The sequence below is a fragment of the Dinoponera quadriceps genome, unplaced genomic scaffold (assembly GCF_001313825.1).
Source record: "Dinoponera quadriceps isolate SergipeBrazil2010 unplaced genomic scaffold, ASM131382v1 scaffold586, whole genome shotgun sequence".
NCBI lineage: Eukaryota > Metazoa > Arthropoda > Insecta > Hymenoptera > Formicidae > Dinoponera > Dinoponera quadriceps.
The window spans coordinates 150,162-169,837 of record NW_014554764.1 but is presented as its reverse complement, the minus strand read 5'-3'; the positions used below and the strand labels follow the sequence as shown (position 1 = coordinate 169,837).

Here is a 19,676-nt window from a genome sequence, read left to right as displayed (position 1 = left end):
GGGGGGGGGGGGGAAGAGGAGGGCGGCACCGGTTTCGCGATTTCGCGCGAGAGGTATTCGCAAGAAGTGCGCTCGCGGAAAGAAGAAATCTATCATTGACGCGGCGGACCGCGGAGGCGGAGATTACCCGGCGAAAAGTGCTCGCTGGTAATAATCGTTCCGCGCCGTTTAGTATCGCGCGGTTTTTCGCCTTTTACCGCGCGCTAACGCGCGCGTAAAGCCCTCGGTCCCCGGCCGGCGTTGAATCACGTTTCTCCGTTTAAACCCTGAAAACACCGCGAGAGAACCGCGCCTATATCTCCCGCCTAGGCGCGCGAATTATCGCGTCGGAATACACGTTTTATCCGACTCGCCAAGCCATCTATACGCCGCATTCTCTCTCTCTCTCTCTCTCTCTCTCTCGTTCACGAATACACCCCCTTCCTGTCTCGCGCGTGGTCGTTCGTTGCGTCCGCCACGGCTTACGCCCGGCCTTATCGATTCCTCGCGGAGTGAATCTCCGGGAGACGTCGATGCCTGAATCTATGGGGGAGAGAGACGCGGTATAGATAATAGATGGAAATACGAGACGCGTTCCATCGTTCCGTACGTCGCGTTTCACCAGCGGAAACAGCGTGAAAAGCGCGGCCGAAAGGATGGGAATCCGTTAACTCGCGCGTTTCGTTTAAAATCACAAACGGGAGATACTCGTGCGTTTCGCATAGAAGACGCTCGCCGAGATGTCGTAATTTCGCAATTAATTGACTAACCTAGCCGTTCTTATTCATTCTTCCTCTCTCAGATAAATCTCCGGGACTCACCACCAGCAGAAGTTACAAATACTGATCCTTTAATTACTTCTAAGACGCTATTCATAGTCGGATCTTATATTTAAGACCGTCTTAAGTCCATCTTCAGGTGCTTAGCCAATGAAATGAGCCGTACAGCATCTGAAGATGAACTTAAACATAGGATCTGACTATGAATAACCGGCCTTAGAAGCAGACTCTTCTCTCGACTGCGCGACCGGCCGACTACAAATTGATAGTCCAATCAAATCTAACTTACTATCTTATAAGATGAAATATTTCTACTTTAATTTTTCCCTCTTTCACTAATATCTTCATTGCGATATAACGCAATATTATAATATTATTATCGTATCAAACCGTTCACTCCAGAAAGTCAACAAACGCTTCATCTATCTGCCTCTCTCTCCCTCTCGCTGTCTCTTACCTTTCGCACGCTTCAATGCTCAACAATGTTGCACCAGGCTGCAACCCGGCCAGCCACACACGCACGCACACAAGTTAATTAACGAAGTCTCCTCTCCTCGCGTTACGCCGGTACAACGACGGAAGATCATTTCCCGTGGGCAAGAAACGAGAATTCGTCGAGCATTGTCGGGCGCGGGTACGCTTGAAATTGAATTACGTAACGGTGGTAAATCAGACGCGGTGGTGAAGCGTGAGTAACAGCGTGCTTCTAACGTGCGCCACGTATCATACGGCGGCGGCGTACAATGCGCAACGGTTCGTGTTTCGGCAGTAAAAGCCACCGGGGGAGAGGCTCTCACCTCCGCGCGTGCCGTTAATCCGCGCGTTTATGTCCGACGACAACGATAAAACACTACCCATCGGCCGTGACGTAAGTAATTGGCAATCAGCCGCGATAGATTTACGCGTGTGGGAAACCGCACGGGCCGCGCAGCGTTTCGTTGCCTTCGTCGAGAGAACCGTTTCCGCGACGCCGACCTCGAAGGGATGATCTTCTTAACGCGTTCAACGCCGCGGACCAGCATTATGATGCCACTGCGTCTCTTTCACGCGTAAAGCTACTTATAAAATACAATTAATACGTTCGCCGCTGCGCTTAAATCGAAAGTCCCTCGCTATAATCCAAACTGTATTTTTCAGCAGCTTCGTACAGTTCATACTTGCATTTGTGCACAAATCAAATGTATTAAATCGTCAAATTGAGTATTTTATATACATAATGTGTCACGCGTGTATAATGCTGGTATACACGGAGAGATGACTTAGTAATAGCAGCTAAATCTCATTAGCTATAGTTCGACCTTATTATTACTGCTGAAAATCGGGCTATTAGAGGTAAAACGCGGCGACCGATCGCCGAATTACTCACCGACTTTCGAGTAGGCGCCCCGTAGATGTAAAATTAAGCACAGCAAGCACCAGAAGCAGTAAATCGTTGTTCTTGCCTGCAAAGAGAAAGCACCAAATTAATCGCGATCTCCGTCGATACAGCAATTACAACGCGCGCGCACAGCCGGACGAGAAAACCGCAGATTACGAGTTAAATTACAAATTACGAGACCACGAGGAGCCTCGCGCGCAATCAGTCGCGCCTGGCGAGTTCCATCCGCCAGAGCGAACATCCTATTCATAAGCTACGCTCCTAACCGCCATCACTCACGGCGATGCTTAGTGGTTTAAAGTAGCAGGCACTTCGCTGAACCATTTGCGAGGCACACCGCGCACTTTCCACAAATTCGCGCTAAGTTCAGCACGTATCATCGCGTATTACACGACCCGACTAGGCGCGCACAAGTGATGACAGATGGTCCCGTCTTTCTCGAAACGAGTGTCCCATAATTCGCTGACTAAACGTGCAGTGTAGGAGGCATGCTTCGGTTAAAACCAACGTTTCTTCTCACATCTAGTCTCCCTCTCTCTCTCTCTCTCTCTCTCTTTCTCTCTCGACATTGGCGAGCTTCTAATTGCGAGTGACTTCGAGAAAATCAAGACGAAAGAAATCTCTTCGTTCCATCTCAAGAATTCTTCTCAGATTTTCTCATCTTTTTCTGCAAAATCATATAAATCACCAAGTAGAGTAGGTCAACTGATTCTTTCGGTATTCTCGTTCGGCGAAGCATAATCATATCGTTAGTATATATTCTCTTATTATAATACGCGATAGAATCGGATCGTGATTCCGGGCGCAATTTATCGGGGCCGACGCAGTCGCGATTCGCACGGAGAGGTAAGACGAACATACGAGGCGTTAACAATGAATCCTCGCTTTATTCTCGCAATAAATCAACAATGAAAATATAAAGGTGGCTGCTCGGCCCCGGGCATTTCCTGTCACGAGTCCTCCCGGCGGTGATGTAACAGTGGGCGCCTCAAGGGACGCGGACACCATTGACTTCCTTGTTTGCTCGCTGGCGAACGATAACTATGAGACTCATGTGGGGCTATGCTGCGAGGATTGTCCGCAGGCGAGCGGTAGTGCGTGCTCCCTGGGGCAGAGGTCTAGGTTGTGTAGGTTGGCGGATTATAGGATCCGGCCTGGCAGCCCCTTCCTGCGAACTCTCTGTCCGATTCTAAAAATATCTCAGCCAACTTGGCTCGCTTCGACGAGTGTGATCCGTATGTCGTAGAAAGCGTTTAGAAAGCTTTCAATTTTATCGTCTCGATCGAGCGCTAAGAAGAATCGGTGATGCGATTTCGAGTCCGTCAGCACAGATAAATAAGCGATCGATCAGTCAATGAAATATATGCTCTAATTGAGACGATTGAAATTAACTTGTTTTTACACGCATATGAAGACTATGAGGCCTAAAGGGAGGGGGGGAGGGCTAATGACGCATTTCTGAAGCGAGAGACGGGATACCTGCGAAAGTTCGAACTCGACGCTCGGTAACGTGAAGCGTTTATGCAAATCCCGATGGTAAATTTGGTGGCGATTATCGCTCGGATAGCACGCCGAGGAATACGGCTCTGAAGCTTAAGGGGATAACGCAGACACAGGACGCGGCCAGAAGCTTAACGGGGGCGCATCCACTCTCCCTCTTTCTCCCTCGCGTGTGCGGAGGATCCGGAGGACGTCCGGAGGATCTCGAGGAGAGCGAGGAGAGCGCGCAGGATCGATAGCGCGGCCGGCTCTGTGAGGTCTTATGCTAATGCGGTGCATCGATGCACCGTGTGTAATAAGGCTGTGCTCGCCAGCGCGAATGAAATGCCGAACGAAGGGAAACAATGTTATCGGCGTCGCGTGATCTCGGGCCGCGCCGCTCTCGGACCGGCGTTCCGCGCTCGCCCGGCCGCCGGCGTTTCTCACCTGAACACGCGTTCTCATCAGCGCGCGTAAAGTACAATGCCTCCTCCCTCCCCTCGGACCCGCGCGCCCTTCCGCGCGGAAGAGAGACGCGCCGCCCGGACGCGTAAAGATCCGCAATGCCGGATCGTTCGTTACGGGAATCCCCGAGCGATCCACCGTTCGAGGCTGTTACGCGCCGCAGCCTCCGATCTTGGGAATTTTTATCGACAACCCTTTTTGCGATATTTCAAGCTCCGCTGATGCTGGAGAAGGGTTAAGTTTAGCTTTCGGGTTTGGTGCCGCGGTCCTCCGTGGGTTTGACCCCGACCTCTCGTTTCACGTAAAGAAAAATATCATTCTACTGCTGAGAAAAGCGATTACTCAATTTATACAATGTATCCCCTTGTCTAAATTATTTGAAGTGTATTTCGTGTAAATGTAAGGAGGCCTGAGCATTAGTAACGGTCCGTATTTTACGAGATATTCCAATTCCACTTTGTTGGAGCATTCGTTGGCTACCTCGTAACGTGACCGGGAACGATAACGCGCTCACGTTTGCAGCAGATAACGTACGTGTCTATGATTTCACGTAGCGTAATGGAGAAAAATCGTAAACAGAGATAGAGAGGATCGTACGAGCGTAGAGTTCCTTATGGCGAGGATCTCGCGTGTGCGCGGACCGGCCTCCCTCTCCGGCTCGTGCGGTCACCTCGCGCTCAAATTAGGCTATCGGCTAGAGCGTTGTTCGTGCAACCGTCTCGCATGTGCAAGAGACACCTCCCTACGGTAACGTGATCACGCATTCGCGCTTTTCGCTCGCGCCAGGTCGTTGTTCCGCGGCTTTTATCTGGCCGCGAGTTTCCGGGGCGAAAAACGTCGTAGAAACGTCGAGTCAAGTCAATAAATTGCACTCGCGGACAGTGCCGATAAACCGCCTGCCGGCGCAGTAAACGCAAGTCACTGCTGATAATGACGGATATGCAAATGTATTATCAGATCAGACTTACGATGATATTTCGTAGGAAAATTAATTCAAGGGTAAACAAGCGGCACACTTATTTGCGACTCGATCGCGAGAAATAGAGATATAAACACGAATAAGAGCCGAGCGTTACTTCTGGACCGTCCTGTAGAAACGTTGGCGGAGCATACGGGCTGCACAAGAAAGGCTATCCTGCGAATACCACGGAGGAACAGTGCCCGCCGACCCGGTACATAGATGTACGTCGCGGAAGACTATTCACCAAAGTTTTTCTCGCGTGGTTTCCTTTCGAAACGCATTTACGAACGCGCAACGACGAGAGACGGCCTCGAGAGCGGCCGTCTGCGAAAGTCAAAGAGGATGCCGTAATTGATGTAACGAGCAGAGCAACTCCATTCACCGCGCGGGATAAGTAGGAGAGCAAACGCGCGCGCGTTCGAGTTACAGCGCTTTACAGCGGAGTTTACCGGCCGGAGTGGCCGCTTCCACGTTCGATAATTTGGCGCTTCGACCCTCCGTCTTCGGGACGCTCCTGCGCGCTCGTTCGACAGCGTCACGTTGCGGCGTTACGCCCGAGCGATCGCCCGTCCTAGGAGGGAAATTTCATCGGGGTCCAGCGTAATTCTCGCGAATTAGATAATTAACGTCGCGGCGGAAGCCGTAACGCATTGATGAACGAGAGGAGATAACCGGGCGCATTCACTTTCTCATGATTTACCGATGCCTAAGTGGCGTTGAAAATATCTCACGAAGCGGCCGGTGCGCGGCTGCGTATCAATTATCGCCGTGCTTTCCGAATTTATCGACTCTCCGCCCGAGCGGAATTATCGCGCTGGGGCGCGATCGAAGAAATACAAGGAATACAAGCGGATATCCCGTGGATATTCTGTATACCAAGCAGATGTCAAGACATCCAGAAAACATCCGAGTGATGTTCGGGTCAAGGGGGCTTCCTTTTAGAATTTCCTTCGAACTTCCTGGAACTTTATGATATCCTATATATGGCCGAGGTTATGTCGGATATATTCAGGATACCATCTTGAGGATATCTTGCGCTGTCTGCTACATATTACGCCATAAGGGACGTATTCGAGATAAATGACTGAAAGGCTGAAAGGCTGTGCTGGATTGGCTAAACGTAGCAAGATTGCCACAAGCAGATATCATTAGTCTGACATGAACAGCGAAAGCCCGTGATAACTGCACACGCGATCGATGCCAGGCATATGTAGTAGTTGGTCGGAGAAGATTTCAAAACGTAACGGTAAAACGGTCATGTGTGTGAGTAAATATGCAAATAATTCTTGCGTCGGGCTTCCGGCGAGCGGAAAAATCGCGAGGGAAGAAACACTTTCCAGCGAGAAACCAGAAGTGGAACCGTGTCATTAGCCTTCGCGCTTATCTGCTGTAAAGTCTGAAGCCGAGCGTGATCTCTTCGAAGTAAGTCACGCGAGGACCGCCAGGAAAGCTTTCCAACGAGACAAGACTCTTACTGCCTCAACATTTACTTTTCCATGTGAGAAACTTGGCCGTATCGGACCGAAATACATCGAGATCGGACTACGCCCGTATCCGACGCGACATTAATTTCCATTAAGCCGCACATTAATTACGATATGCCCTCCGCGAGGCATTATTACTGAGTTACCATTTAAATGCAACGACACGAGCGTAACGTTATGTAATTGCTCAAATAATAAGCATCACCGCGAGTCGTATATTCGTCATGTTTGGCCGCCTACTTGATTTTTCCTTTTTGACACAGTGACTCAAAGAACTAAAACATAGACTTCAATCTTGTATACGAGCGATATACGAAAGTACTCATATCTCCTTAAACCCGCGTCTGTCAAATTCCGTGTTTCACTTGCGAAATTACATCGTTCGTTCAGATTGTAAATCATAAATTATATTTCTGCCAAATTTATCCTCGAAGGCGCCGATAAGAAGGGCGATTCCCCGCAAACTCTATCGTGCGCTAGAAATTACATAAATTAGAACGACGATTCATTTACATTGCTCGCAACTTTACGTCTGACGCTAAACGGCGTAACAAATGTCTGTCAATGATCGGAGATAATAATGTTCCCGGAAACACGTTGGCCGAGCGGGTACAAATCAGGAACTACACGCTGACGCTTACCCCTCACGTATTTCCACAACGACTGAATTACTTCACTTTCCACTATCTGCTTTATTAATCGCGAAAGTATGGTCGTGCCTCAGTCTGGCGCTATCTAAGTCGGAAGTAAATCTGCGCTCACGGTAGGACATTGTGAAACACCGGTGGTCGGTCTCGAGGTGTCGAATGTCTCGACATTGTATGTACGTATAAATGCAACATGACAAAATGTAACGAAGAATAATAGTGTTTGTCAACAGAGTTCGAGTCGATGGGCAAAAAAAGAGAGCCGTTTGAATGCATCATGAGGAAGTCATCAGATACACTGAAAGAGAAAAATGCTATATTCAAATAAATACTTGTTATTTTAAGGAGTAATGATATAAATAACTATTTTACTTGGACTAAGTAAATATTAATTGAATGCAGCACACTAAAAGAAAAAGGTGCTACATTCAAGTAATATTTAGTTATTCCAAGTAATAATTACTCTAATGCTCCTTAACAAATATTTACTTGAATGTAGCAGTTTTTTCTTTAATATACAAATATATTACGCGGAAAAATGAGTTTGGTTGGATCTCCACTTGACGATGGGAATGATGGGAAACAACAATGCGTTTTGGTCGAAGGAAACGGATGTTTTGGTTATAAAAACCAAATCGGCTCAAGAACAAACAATTTGGTTTCCTCCAATCAAAACGCATTTGATGGTCCATCGTCAGTTATATCCGATCAAACTCATTTTTCAGTGTATCCTTCACAATGATAGATGCAAAACATTTTGCTTCGACATACATTTCCCTTTAGGAGAATATGAATTTCTCTAAATTCATATTCATCGGACGATTTGTATTCAACGTATTCAACTTGGAAAAATATGCGAAAATACATCGGAGGTTGCGCGGCGGATAAAATTATCATCGAAACCAGTATGAATATTGTCGCGCATAATCTTTCAATAGACTCACGACCATTTATCGGTCGGCGCCGAGCCAGTCAACGGTCGTCGATAATTATGCAACATTGTGTTGCGCGTTGTGAGCGCAATGCGTTACTCGTTTTACGAGACAGTCATTACACCGCCGGCCCGACCGCACAAAGCAACGCGGTCGGTTCGCCGTGCTCCGACTTTACGGATATTAGACCCGGTGTAACGTATCGCCCTAACCGGGTGTGCAGGATGCGTACGTGAGTCAGTTACGCCGTAGCGTCAGGATGCACCTGCCCTTCGACGTCGGCTGGCCGCCGAGCCTCCGCGCTGTCCCCCTTCCGTTTCGTATGCGTCGCTTCGAGCAGGGATTGAGAGCAAAACAAAGTGGGAACAACGAAATTAACCGGAACCTTTATGGTAGCGAGGCCGGTTATTCAATCCGCTCTTTTTCGTTCGTTCAACATGTTAATGGAAATAAATAATGCCGCGCTTACGTCGTCCTTTCGCCGTCATTCATTCGATTGTTCGCGACTGCGGCTAATTTAACAATTAGCAAAACACCGATGTATGTGTAACAGTGTGTGAAATTTCTTTCGCAACGTCAACATTCTCATTTCCAAGTTTATTACATCCAAGTGTCAGCTGAACTTTTGGTTCACGCGGCACGGAGGTGTGCACGTTGCCAGTATCCGACATAGAAACAGCCAGCCACGTTTCTTCTTCTTTCTTTCTTTCTTACGAGAAACATCGCGGTGGAAAGATATTCCGGATATTATATGTATCGTACAATAACACACACGAGAAAACAGACCTCAACCGGTTTCCCGTAACGATTCGCAGAAACGAAAACGACGTGTCTCTCGCGCCGGGCATGGGGGAGGCAAAAATGAAATATACGCCGTTTTCGCTCTCATTGGGTAGGAAAGCGGCATTTTTCATTGTTAATCCCCCGGTTGTAAAGAACGATCGCCGAGCGGTCGCGCGATGTACAAGCCGGGGGCGCGGTATTTCTGAATTAAAACGATGTCCCCGGCAGAGGGAACGAGGCAGCCTGCACTTATGGTCCGACGTGGATTATTGCGCACAAATGTCGTACCTAACGTGCATGCCCGCTCGCCGAGACGCATCGCTTTGTGCCGCTAATAAAAGTGGCGAAGTTAATAAACTACGCTCGTTGAAGACACGCCGCGGCATCTCGCGCGCGAGGATTTCCTTCTTTATTTCCTATCGCGCGTTCTTGAGCGCCCCTACGTCCACGGTGAGATAATGACCGGCTTACGCGTGCCGTAATGCAATTAATTGAAAAGATACCGCGCTGCTCTCGGAGCACTCGAAATACGGTGATTATTCGCGAACATAATGGGATATGTATATTGTTTGTTGAGGTATTTTCTTCCACGATGAAGAATTTTCTATCGATTGCCGCGTAACGGATAAATTCCAAGTGGGATATCGCGGCACGGATCGCTCGCCTTTCGAAAACTTGTTTGAGATAACATCGTTTTTATGTTGGTTAATTGAAAGATGCCAATATGAACCGGCGTTGGTAAGCAGTTGCGAGGTGAAAAATTATTAGAAGGTCGATGCGATCGAACGCAATTTTAAGCTTCCGATCCTCCTCAGTAACAAAGATTGACTGCAAACGGTTTCGCGGATTCACCGAATTTTTCAATCTAATAATTCTGAATCTCGCAACTATACACGGAAAGAAATTAGAATCAATTAAGATTTATGTTTTCATATATAAGCGAGAATATATAATCTTATATGAAGATAAAACTTGCATACGTGAAGAAATTTTATGTAATTTCGCTAAAAATATCCTACTCTCGTTGCAAGAATAATTTTTGTGAATTGAGAGAAAAAGATATTAGATAAAAAGAACCAAGAATCGTATCAGTTTGAAGACATCGTTCTTTCTGTCCAATATTTGTTTCCCGAGAGAAAATTCGATTTCACGGTCTTCTTATTTTGACAGTAAACGGGCAAATTTCTACGCCAAGAATATACGAATGCTGTTGGAACGTGGTTGGCAAAAAATTATAGACAACGACAACGATTATCTGAGATGAGTAATTTGTTTCCATCGAATAAGGTAGCGTTAAATTTCGCTGATAAATCCAACTGAACCTTCTCGCTGATCCGATGCTGAAGTTTACATTTGCAAGTTTATGAAAGTAGCAGAGTCGACTGTTCTCGCCAATCGCAACACACAGTTCGTCTTTTTAGTATCTCGTGCGTTGTGTACCAACAGCGTAACGATCACTTTTAGAAATATGCATCTCTCGCGCGAAGTGCCAATGTCAATACCGCAGGAATCTCGTTCACATTATCGGCCTGTCGTGTTTCTTCTTCTCGACCGTAGATAAATATTCCGTTTTCCTCGACATGCTTGGGAAACCGTCGACTGCTTCATCGAGATTCCTTGATACCGGGATACGTCATCCGGTTGAATGGCGGTACGGTGGCGGGCTTGGTCGAGTGGAAGAGACATCTCTGATTATTTATTGCTCATTATAATACGGTTGAGCGCTTTGAGAGCTGTCCCGCCAACCCGGGGAATCGGCAGCTGCGATTGAGATGCGGATAAGATCGTGCAGCCACCGCCTACAATTTATAAAGTCCCGCGCGGCTGATACCCGCGCTTCTCTCGTTCCAGCCTCGGGGAATACTCGGGCTGCTGAGCGTGCACGGGCGAACGCAAGATCCAACAGGAAAAATAAACAGGAAGAGGAAGAAAAAAACGGAGGAAGAGAGGAGAGGGGAAAGAGACTTGGGTGATGCCGAGTGCGAGCCCGAAAGCGAAACCTCGCGCGCTACCGATCGCTCTCGACTTCGCTCTCCCGACATTTCCGCGAAAAAAAAATTTTAATTGGCCGATCTGATTCAATTAGATACACGCTACGATACAGAACCGCCGTCACCGTGCATTTCGCTCTGTTTCTTGCCCGTCCGATCGCTTCGAAAAGGCGGGTCACGCGAGAAAAATTCCGCGCACCTTTCACTCGCGACGCTGAAACCGTGCCGATCCCAGAGGATCGCGAGCGGAAATGTACACGCTAGAACAGAAGCTCGTGCGATCGAACAGAAACTAACGGTTGATTTACTTAGAATCCGAAACACGCACACACTCTGCGTACTGTCAAATCCCCCGGCAGGACGATCTTCGAACCAGTAATCTGGAAGAACGGAAATGTGGATCGGCTGAATTATGCAAGCATAAAAAGTGGTTGGTTTCGTAGTTACGTTGTCTGAAAGAGGAAGATCAATCATCACGTCGAGAACTCGCCGAATATTTTCCGCGCGATAATTGACTTCGCAGAGCAAAAGGATACAAAGAGAGAGAGAGAGAGAGAGAGGAAATGCCGCGCGCATGAAACAAACGGGAACACCGATCGACGAGCAGATCATCGTGAAGCTTTTCTGCGATCGCGTCGCGGTTTTATAAGCCGTAATTAAATCAGCGCCGGTGATTTATGCGATTCCCACCGGCGCGAGGCAAAAGATGCGAATCATTCTCAATTAGTGTCTGTCGACATCATTTATCAATGAAACGGGGAGAAAGCAATTTTGCGTCTGTCGGTACTCATCGTTCATCCGGAGGGATCGGAAAGTGTCATTAATAACATCGAAGGGAAAGTTCATCTAGCCGGAGCGTTGCATCGCAGGAAAGTCGCCTCGGGGAAGATGCTTCTCGCGCGCATCGTTCGCCCGCGCGCCAATTCCCCGCGAGATTCGTCGGTGACCGAGTGACCCGGCCGGAAGTCTCGGCTTGAACGATAATAGCCAGCTCGACCAGTCTACCGTGGAGACCGCGCGAGAGAGGCGAGTGCCCGAGGCGGCGACGAACGGGGCGGCATCGCGACCAGACTCCTCGCCAGGGACCGTTGCTCGCGCGCCTGCTTTACGAGTTCAACAGCTGAATCCGAATATGACTTACATTACGGCGAGTTACATCGCACCGTGCATCACCATCGGTGAAATTCCGTGAGGATCACGAACGCCAAGATGCTGAGATGCGCATGGCCGATTGCAATAACGCGGACTTTTCACGTCGACTCCGTTCATCGCGGTCGCGCCAATTGAAAACGGCGAAATCCTTTCCACGTGGAATAGCTCGGGCATGATTAATGGTCACGGACGACGATATAGCGATTAATTGCTGCTTTAGAACTAAATAGCGTGTGAGAAAGAGAGAGAGAGAGAGAGAGACGCGTATAATCGACACGGCGTTCGATTCGTTATAATTGAGGTTCACGATGGAGATGCCGAAAAGGGAGATGCCACTCGAAACTGGAATTCGGGCCGGGATTTACATCGCGTAAGAAACAGAATGAACGTAGTCCACTTTCTCTCTCTCTTTCTCTCTTTGCTGATTTCCTATATTAAATATCTTAAGAAAGGCTGTTATCTCATTACCATCTGTTCAGCGCATAGATCGCACTTTACTTTGAACTCGGTTATCACGAGCGTTTATCGAAGCCATCATAACAGTCGTTAGCGCGGAAGTAAACAGATCGAGTCGCCTTGGAATATATACGGGCTTTCAAATGTATTGACTTTCGTTATTAACCTTTAGAATATACTCTTCACTCGTAATATGTATATTTTATAAGTATATTTTTCAATTTGACTCGGGCACGCCAAATTTTGCGACTCAGGCACGTCAAGTTTTCACGTTTCGACGTTAAGGTTTTCCTCTGTTTTTACGTTACTTTCGCCTGCGCAATCGTGAAGTGGTACAATTATCTTGAGTAGTAGTAGCATTCTGTGGCAAAACTAATTACCATTTTTCCATTTGGTTAATTTAGAAATATACATGACATATAAATTGGTAAAATATATATTCTGAAGATCATTCTGTGGATCTTAGGAACGATAATGTACATTATCATAGACGAAATATTTTTCTCTGTTAAGTTTGCTGATCATCTGAGGATCATACACATGAGAGAGACCCCATACCTGAATTGTTTAACCCGGCGATCCATAGACGTATAATTTCTCGGTCAGCGAGGTATTACTTTCTTGCTACTCGGATCAGATTATGTACGGCACTGTATTATTATCTGATAGCGCTCGGTAACCACCGTAAGAGAGAAAAGAAAACGAAGTGCCAAGAAGTATTTGATTTGCACTCTGCATGACGCTGCGTTATTCTGTATTATGCACCTTTCTCGATGTACAGACTGACAGATTGAATAACCCAAGCAATTGAAAGAGGCCGCTTGTTCATACAAACGTCGAAAGTGGCATTCGTATTATTGGAAAGAGGCATCGCTGTGAGATGCGATCTTACGCTTCGCGAAACATCGGGTGCAAAAACTCACTCACAGACAAAGAAGACATCGAGGAATAACGGCGCAATAGCTGGGGAAATGTTCCGTGGCTGTTGCAATAATAAGCCGGAAATATACTTCCACCCCTTAGTTATTTGACGACATTATTTCAACGCTTTTTCATATTCGCGCAGCTCGTGCTTGGCAAGCGAGAGATCTTTGTCGAATTTTCGCAATAGTATCTTCCATCGATGCGAATAAACGTTTTAAACCGATATATTTATTCCTCAATATACCATCAGGGCCCATTAAATGCATTTTTAGTTTCCGAGTTTCTTTCTCGAGCAGTTCTCTAACACAGTTTGTAAGAATTGACGCTTCACGAGTTCTATTCTTCCTTAGAGGACTCCCAAGGGACAAAACGGAAATTTGTTATTTTTTTCGATACAATAAATGAATTTTTTAATATAATTAATATCAGTATAACGACATCGAGGATTAGTAACCATTATAAATAGCGGTTCAATTTTTAGTACTCTTCGTATTTCCAGCCGGCTGCTTAATATTAACTTTAACGCACGCCAGTCAGATGATTTGTTTTCACTACGGTATATATATTTCTATCAAACGCTTATGAAATAAGATATCGCGATCTTATTTCCTCAGCACTACCCAACGAGGTTCAATGCAAATTGACGGTGCAACATCAGCGAAGTCTTATTCTTCGTATTCCGGGAATCTCCTATTGAGCTTTCGCCTTTCGCGGCGAGCCGAACTGGAATCCGTCTCTTCGCTCGGTAATTGGCGGTTGCGCCGTCATTAACTTCGCGTTTCCCCCGGTGATTCTAACGCAGAAATTACGAGCGGTTTGCAACAATACGTAACAGTAAATCCGCAATCGGTCGTGTTCACGTAGGTAAGAGGAGCGCGCGGGTCCTTGGCTCCGCGAGGGATCCGTCTCTCGTCGTTGTTAGTTACTCGCGGAAGCCGGCGATTAAATCGACGGGACTCCTCGGCTGCCGGGAATCGTAATTTACACGTCGCTTGAAAATGTGCGAGGAGGTCTCATTAAAATCAATGCTGAACGTCCGGAGACATATTGTATGCGCGAGATACCCGCGCATCTCGGGGATGCCTGCATGTGGAAGAATCCCTCGCTCACGGGGGGAAAGGAAGACCTTCGCAACTTCTGTACGTGCGGGATTACGCCGACGCCCTTGAACGCGCGCGCCACGCTCGAATGTACGCCGAGAGGCACTTACAGATCGGAGACACTTGCACATGCAGAAGAACCCGAGCCCAGATCGCTTCTTCCTTCTCCCCCCTCGCGACGTGGTCGCTTCTGGTTACGGAGGCAAATGTACAAGCTTGTTAGCCCGATGGCTGGTTACTGCCATCGGCGCGCTGTTAATTAGGCCGTGCCACGTTATATGAAATTAGTCGAAGCGTAAATCCCATGCCACCCTCTCCTCGTTCCCGGGCCGCACGTCCGTTCGTCGTATGTATCCGACGTTAGGGCTGTTTAAGGTCGACGATACCGATCTCCCCGCGGATCACTCTTGTACCGAGGAACAATGCCTCGTTCTCAATCGCAACCGCCGGCTCATGCATGCAGATGCGGATTAACGATATGCACAGGCTGATCTGATTCCCGTTGTGATCCGTGAGCGCGCGGGGCCACAATTTTTTCCTCGCGAGAACAAAGAACTGGTACGAGTATCCGTTGCTCCCTAATGAGAGGTATTTTTATTGTTTTCATTCGGGTTACACGTATGGCTCTCTCGCTCTGATATCGGGCCGATGCTTCACAGGCTTCTATCGGTACCCGTAAACAATGGAATCGGGCAACGAGCGACTCGATCTTCTTTCGTCATTTTCGACTCGAGGCAGAATTTCAGAATTCCAGGTCTGAATATCTGGATAATTTCTGTTACGTAATTTGCCGTGGCTGATGAATATTCGATTCGCGGAATTGGAGCGATCGAAGGCGGTCTCGTTCGACAGGTGGTAATGAGTGACCGAGGTTCCCGAAGAGGCGAAAGGTAAACATGAGTTTTCTAAGTATACTCCTCGGTCGCGTGTTTCTGCGCCGAGGGGTTAGCATCCTGCCGACGTGCGAGGAAATACGAGCGACGTGAGGTGGAGAAAAAGGCAAACGAAAAAGAGATAGACATCGACGGCAAACGCGATAAGTGTAAGAATATAAAGATCCGGGGCTGTTATATACGCGAGTACTATTTACGACGGGCGGGGAACACCCGACGGATGCGCAATTACCCGCCTTAACTCGTCCAGTAACTCTCGACGTTGTCCAATTTACGCCGATACAAGACGCGTGGCGGGACCGATCGGGGACGATATTGAACGTCCGGTGCGAGAGCTCGGAACCCAGCGAGTGTAATACCGGACCCCGGCCGCGAAAAACGGCCCGCTCGTCCCACGATGTCGGGCGATCGGATCATTTTCCAATCTAGTTATGGCTCCCTTCATTTCCGCGTTCGCCGGCCGTAGGAGCGGCGCGCAACACCGTCGAACAAGAAACCGCCGGCCGACCATAATCTCGGACACGAACGAGCAGAAATTCCGGCAGATCGATGTTGCTATCTGCGGTCTTTCTCCCTCTCCCCTCCTCTTTCTTTCTCCTTCTCTCTCTCTCTCTCTCTCTCGCTCGCCCGGCGGTGGATTAAATTTTCTGCCGATAGCGCACCGTTTAATCGGCGAAATACAAATATATTAACTCCGGTGGAATGCGGCCGTGATATTTCACCGGAAGACCTTACGCGAGAGGATTCCTCGGGAGAGGTTCAACGCGCGCGAGATACGATGTACAAGGAATGGGAACGGAATATCTGGAGATTACTGCACATGAAGCGGAGAGTAGAGGATAGGGGGCGAAAGGTGTGGCTACCGTGAAACGCGGCAGACAGCCGCCCGTTACACGCAGACGGACGTAAACGCACGATTTCGAGCGCGATTTCGATTTCTTTCGCACGCCTATTTCCGATCAACCCCCGGCTATCTCTCGCGACCGTGCGTTCGAAGGGGGGAAAAAAAGCAATATCTGCTACCTTTGCCGGAAGTTATTTATGATTCGACCCAATGTGCGGAATACATTCTCGAATCGCGTACACAGCCCACCCACGCGAGTATATCGATACGCGCGCGCGCGCGCACACACACGCGCGTGAAGACAGGTTGCTCGAGGTTATAGAGTCAGTGGGACAGCAGTGTGCGAGTGTGTGTGCGCACACAACTCGCCGCACACGCGGGTAGCCTGTGTACGCTTATATACCGAGTGATCCACAATCAAGTATCATTTTAACTGAGCCCGTCTGCCAGCCGTACGTATCCGCGCGCGGATCCGTCTTTCCAATTTAGCTCGGAGCGATCCGCTCCGCTCGGTCCTCCATTGTGTCGCGCTCTGCGCTCGCGCTTCTTGTTTAGCGGACCACATTACCCACGTTCCCGCCTGCCTCCCTTTTCGCGACGTTCGAGCAATCCGTTCGAGCAACCTCGCATCCTTCTGCGTTCCTTCACGCGCGCGCCTGCGGTCCTCGCGAAACCTCCAGAAAGCTCGGCGATTGTGCGCTTCGTTGAGTGCGAACGAGCCCGTCCGACTGCGAAATCGAGTCGACGAGCCGGGGAAATTGATCTCGTGATCGGAACACTCGTGGTGTTTCTTTGATTTTCGATGCGGTGTGTCCTTCGGATTCCTTATCCTTTTCTCACGCTCTTCCGTTCTCTCCTTCTCTATGGTGTTTAGACAATTGTTAGACCCGAGGAAAACCGTAGAGAAGTAGAACGGGCGTTTAAGCGATGTTTCAGCGATTTCGTTGAATTATCGCGAGAGGATATACTGCTCGCACGCGGTAAAAATGATATCGTGATTATTCCACGACGCGGAATAAATGGGGGGGAGGGGGATTTTAATAATATATAGAATTTAGGATCTTTGTCCAGCGTGGTAGGTACGATTCACCGCGTACGTTTATCCGGAGGAGTAACCGATGCGTGAGTCATACACGCTGAACAATATATCTTCCCACAATAATTTAATAATATCGCTACAACTACCACGGTCGGGCACGTTCTATTTCCTAATCAAATCAAACCAACGGAGTCAAGTAGAAATATAAATCTTTCCGCAAATTTAATTTCGAAAGCGAATGAAAACCTGAAGAAGCACACTTAAGTACTAATAAAAATATCACACTAAAATATAAATATAAATAATATAAAATATAATATATGCTGTATAATATTTGCTACTGTAAAATATAATATATGCTGAGAAAATAGAGAGAGAGAGAGAGAGAGAAAATAGAGCTATCAAATATGAAGAAGATACGGCTATTCTCCAGCCGTGCAATTTGTAAATAAGCAGCGTGAAGCAACGATAAGATGCATTTAACGAGATACATTAGCCGAACACTTCAGTCTCGGGGATTTCTCTCGGTAACAAAGTTAAAAGTAACAATTAAGCTCTCTCATTGCTCCTACCGACGGGCGCGACGTCCGTGACGAACACAGACGAAATTAGAAATCTCAGCTGAGCTGGTATCCACGTAGCTGCGTTCGCGTTAAGTGTATTATACGCGGCGCACGGCTAAGTTATTACGATCGCTCCGTGATGCACGCGCAAGGGTTAAAGTCCCCCGGTTCGCAATGTTACCCGAGCGGCTACTTTACGCCGCATAACGGCTGTACCGATCGTGAAAAAAGGCGACATTATGTCCCGCGCTAAGCGCGCTATAAGCGCGGGGATCCAGTAACATCATTTATCGCGCACAGAGTATCCCCGTGAATGGAGGAAAAATAAAGGCGGTCTGGTTCCGCGCGCGACCTGTTTTGCGCTAATAAAAATGTCGGCGACCGCGGTTCGTAGCCTGTTGGCGCGTCGCTTACACCAGGAGTACACCGGGCTTCGTTCATCGGAGATTTATACGTCGTGCTCGCTCTCGAGACGCCGGATAGTACGTACACACACACACACACATACATAGACCGGCATGAGAACACCGAGCGTGCTGTAATATTCGTGCCATTCTGCGCGTGCTTCTTACGCAGCATCGCCGCCGGCGCGGTCGGATTAACTAGCGCGTGCCTGACACTGGAATTTCCGCGGACCGGCGGGCTCTCCGCTCTGGAAACCGGCGAACCGTAGTGATAATATCGCTCGTCACAGCAAGTGATAACCCGACTTAATCGACGCGTCACTCATACGCGAAATTTACACGCCGGCGAGAATTCCCGACACTCGGGGGACGTTCTCTCTCGGGCCGGTCGCGCGCTGCTGCGCATCCGCGTGCCAGCTTATTTCTCTTATTATTCTAACAGTCGCTTGTCTATGATGAAATTTTCAATACCCAACACACGGCAATTTTAGACGCCGCTCGTGTGCAAGACGTAACACGCGTTACGTAATTTCCCTTACCCTCCACCACCCCCGATGCAATCGACTTCCGCCTCGGGAAGAATCGACTGTGCGGGTCCTAAAAGTCCGCAATTATGTGGGAGAAAGTACACGATCGCCGTGAGCGACACCTTGTATGTTTAAGAAAAAACATAAATGCGAGAGACTGTCTCGAATGCACATGCGTGTGTGTGTGTGTGTGTGTATGCAATAAAGTCAACCGAAATTACGATTAATTAACGCGGAAAGCAGAGAGCACGGTGGCGTCTCACTATCGAGCTACCACGAGAAAGCTTGAAAACGAAGAGAAAGAGAGAGAGAGAGAGAGAGAGAAAAAAAGAGAGAGGCCGGAGATAATAATAAAGGAAATATTTGAAAGCCTCCTCTCTCTCTCTCTCTCTCTCTCTCTCTCCCGGGAAAATAATCCGCGCTCGATGGTATCGGAATTCGAAGGCCCACCCCACCCCGTTTTTATCGGCGAGCCCGCTCGCCCGCCCGTATATTGTCCGTCCGTATATAGGCCCGTAAAATATATCTCGCCGTGCGCGCCGGTGGAGCGACCGTTGTTTCCTCCCTTCGAGATCCTGATCCTGACCAACAGGTTTCCCTGGATACGTCTCGCAATTTCATTCAGACGCTCGCGCGCGCGCGCTTGTGAACCCCGGCGATATATACCCGTCAAGAGCGATTCCGAGAAACCTATCGCGATTTTATGCCACTCTTGGCTATCACGGGACCAACGGCGGCTTTCCCTCGCATACCGGCGAAGCGATCGGAATGCAGAGAAAACCAGCCTGTTTATCGCGACGCTCATCGATACCGTCGGTTATTCAGAAATTGAACTTCCGCCAGGAAATGAGGGATTCAAATCGGTATCGGCCGTTCTCGGAAAAATCGCCCGGCGA

At 48.3% G+C, this 19,676-nt stretch overlaps 2 protein-coding genes across 6 annotated transcripts in view; one reads left to right on the top strand and one right to left on the bottom strand.

Moving 5' to 3' along the window:
* Positions 1-19,676, bottom strand: part of LOC106741596 (protocadherin-15) — a 130,417-nt gene that overhangs the window by 37,107 nt on the left and 73,634 nt on the right. For all 4 annotated transcript variants that reach the window (XM_014613743.1, XM_014613744.1, XM_014613745.1 and 1 more), the window contains one exon: positions 2,125-2,200. In XM_014613743.1, the coding sequence (XP_014469229.1) occupies positions 2,125-2,200 (76 nt within the window). The remainder of the gene's footprint in view (positions 1-2,124; positions 2,201-19,676) is intronic.
* The window catches only part of LOC106741603 (uncharacterized protein C15orf61 homolog), a 100,115-nt gene that overhangs the window by 42,085 nt on the left and 38,354 nt on the right, over positions 1-19,676 (top strand). The window lies entirely within an intron of this gene.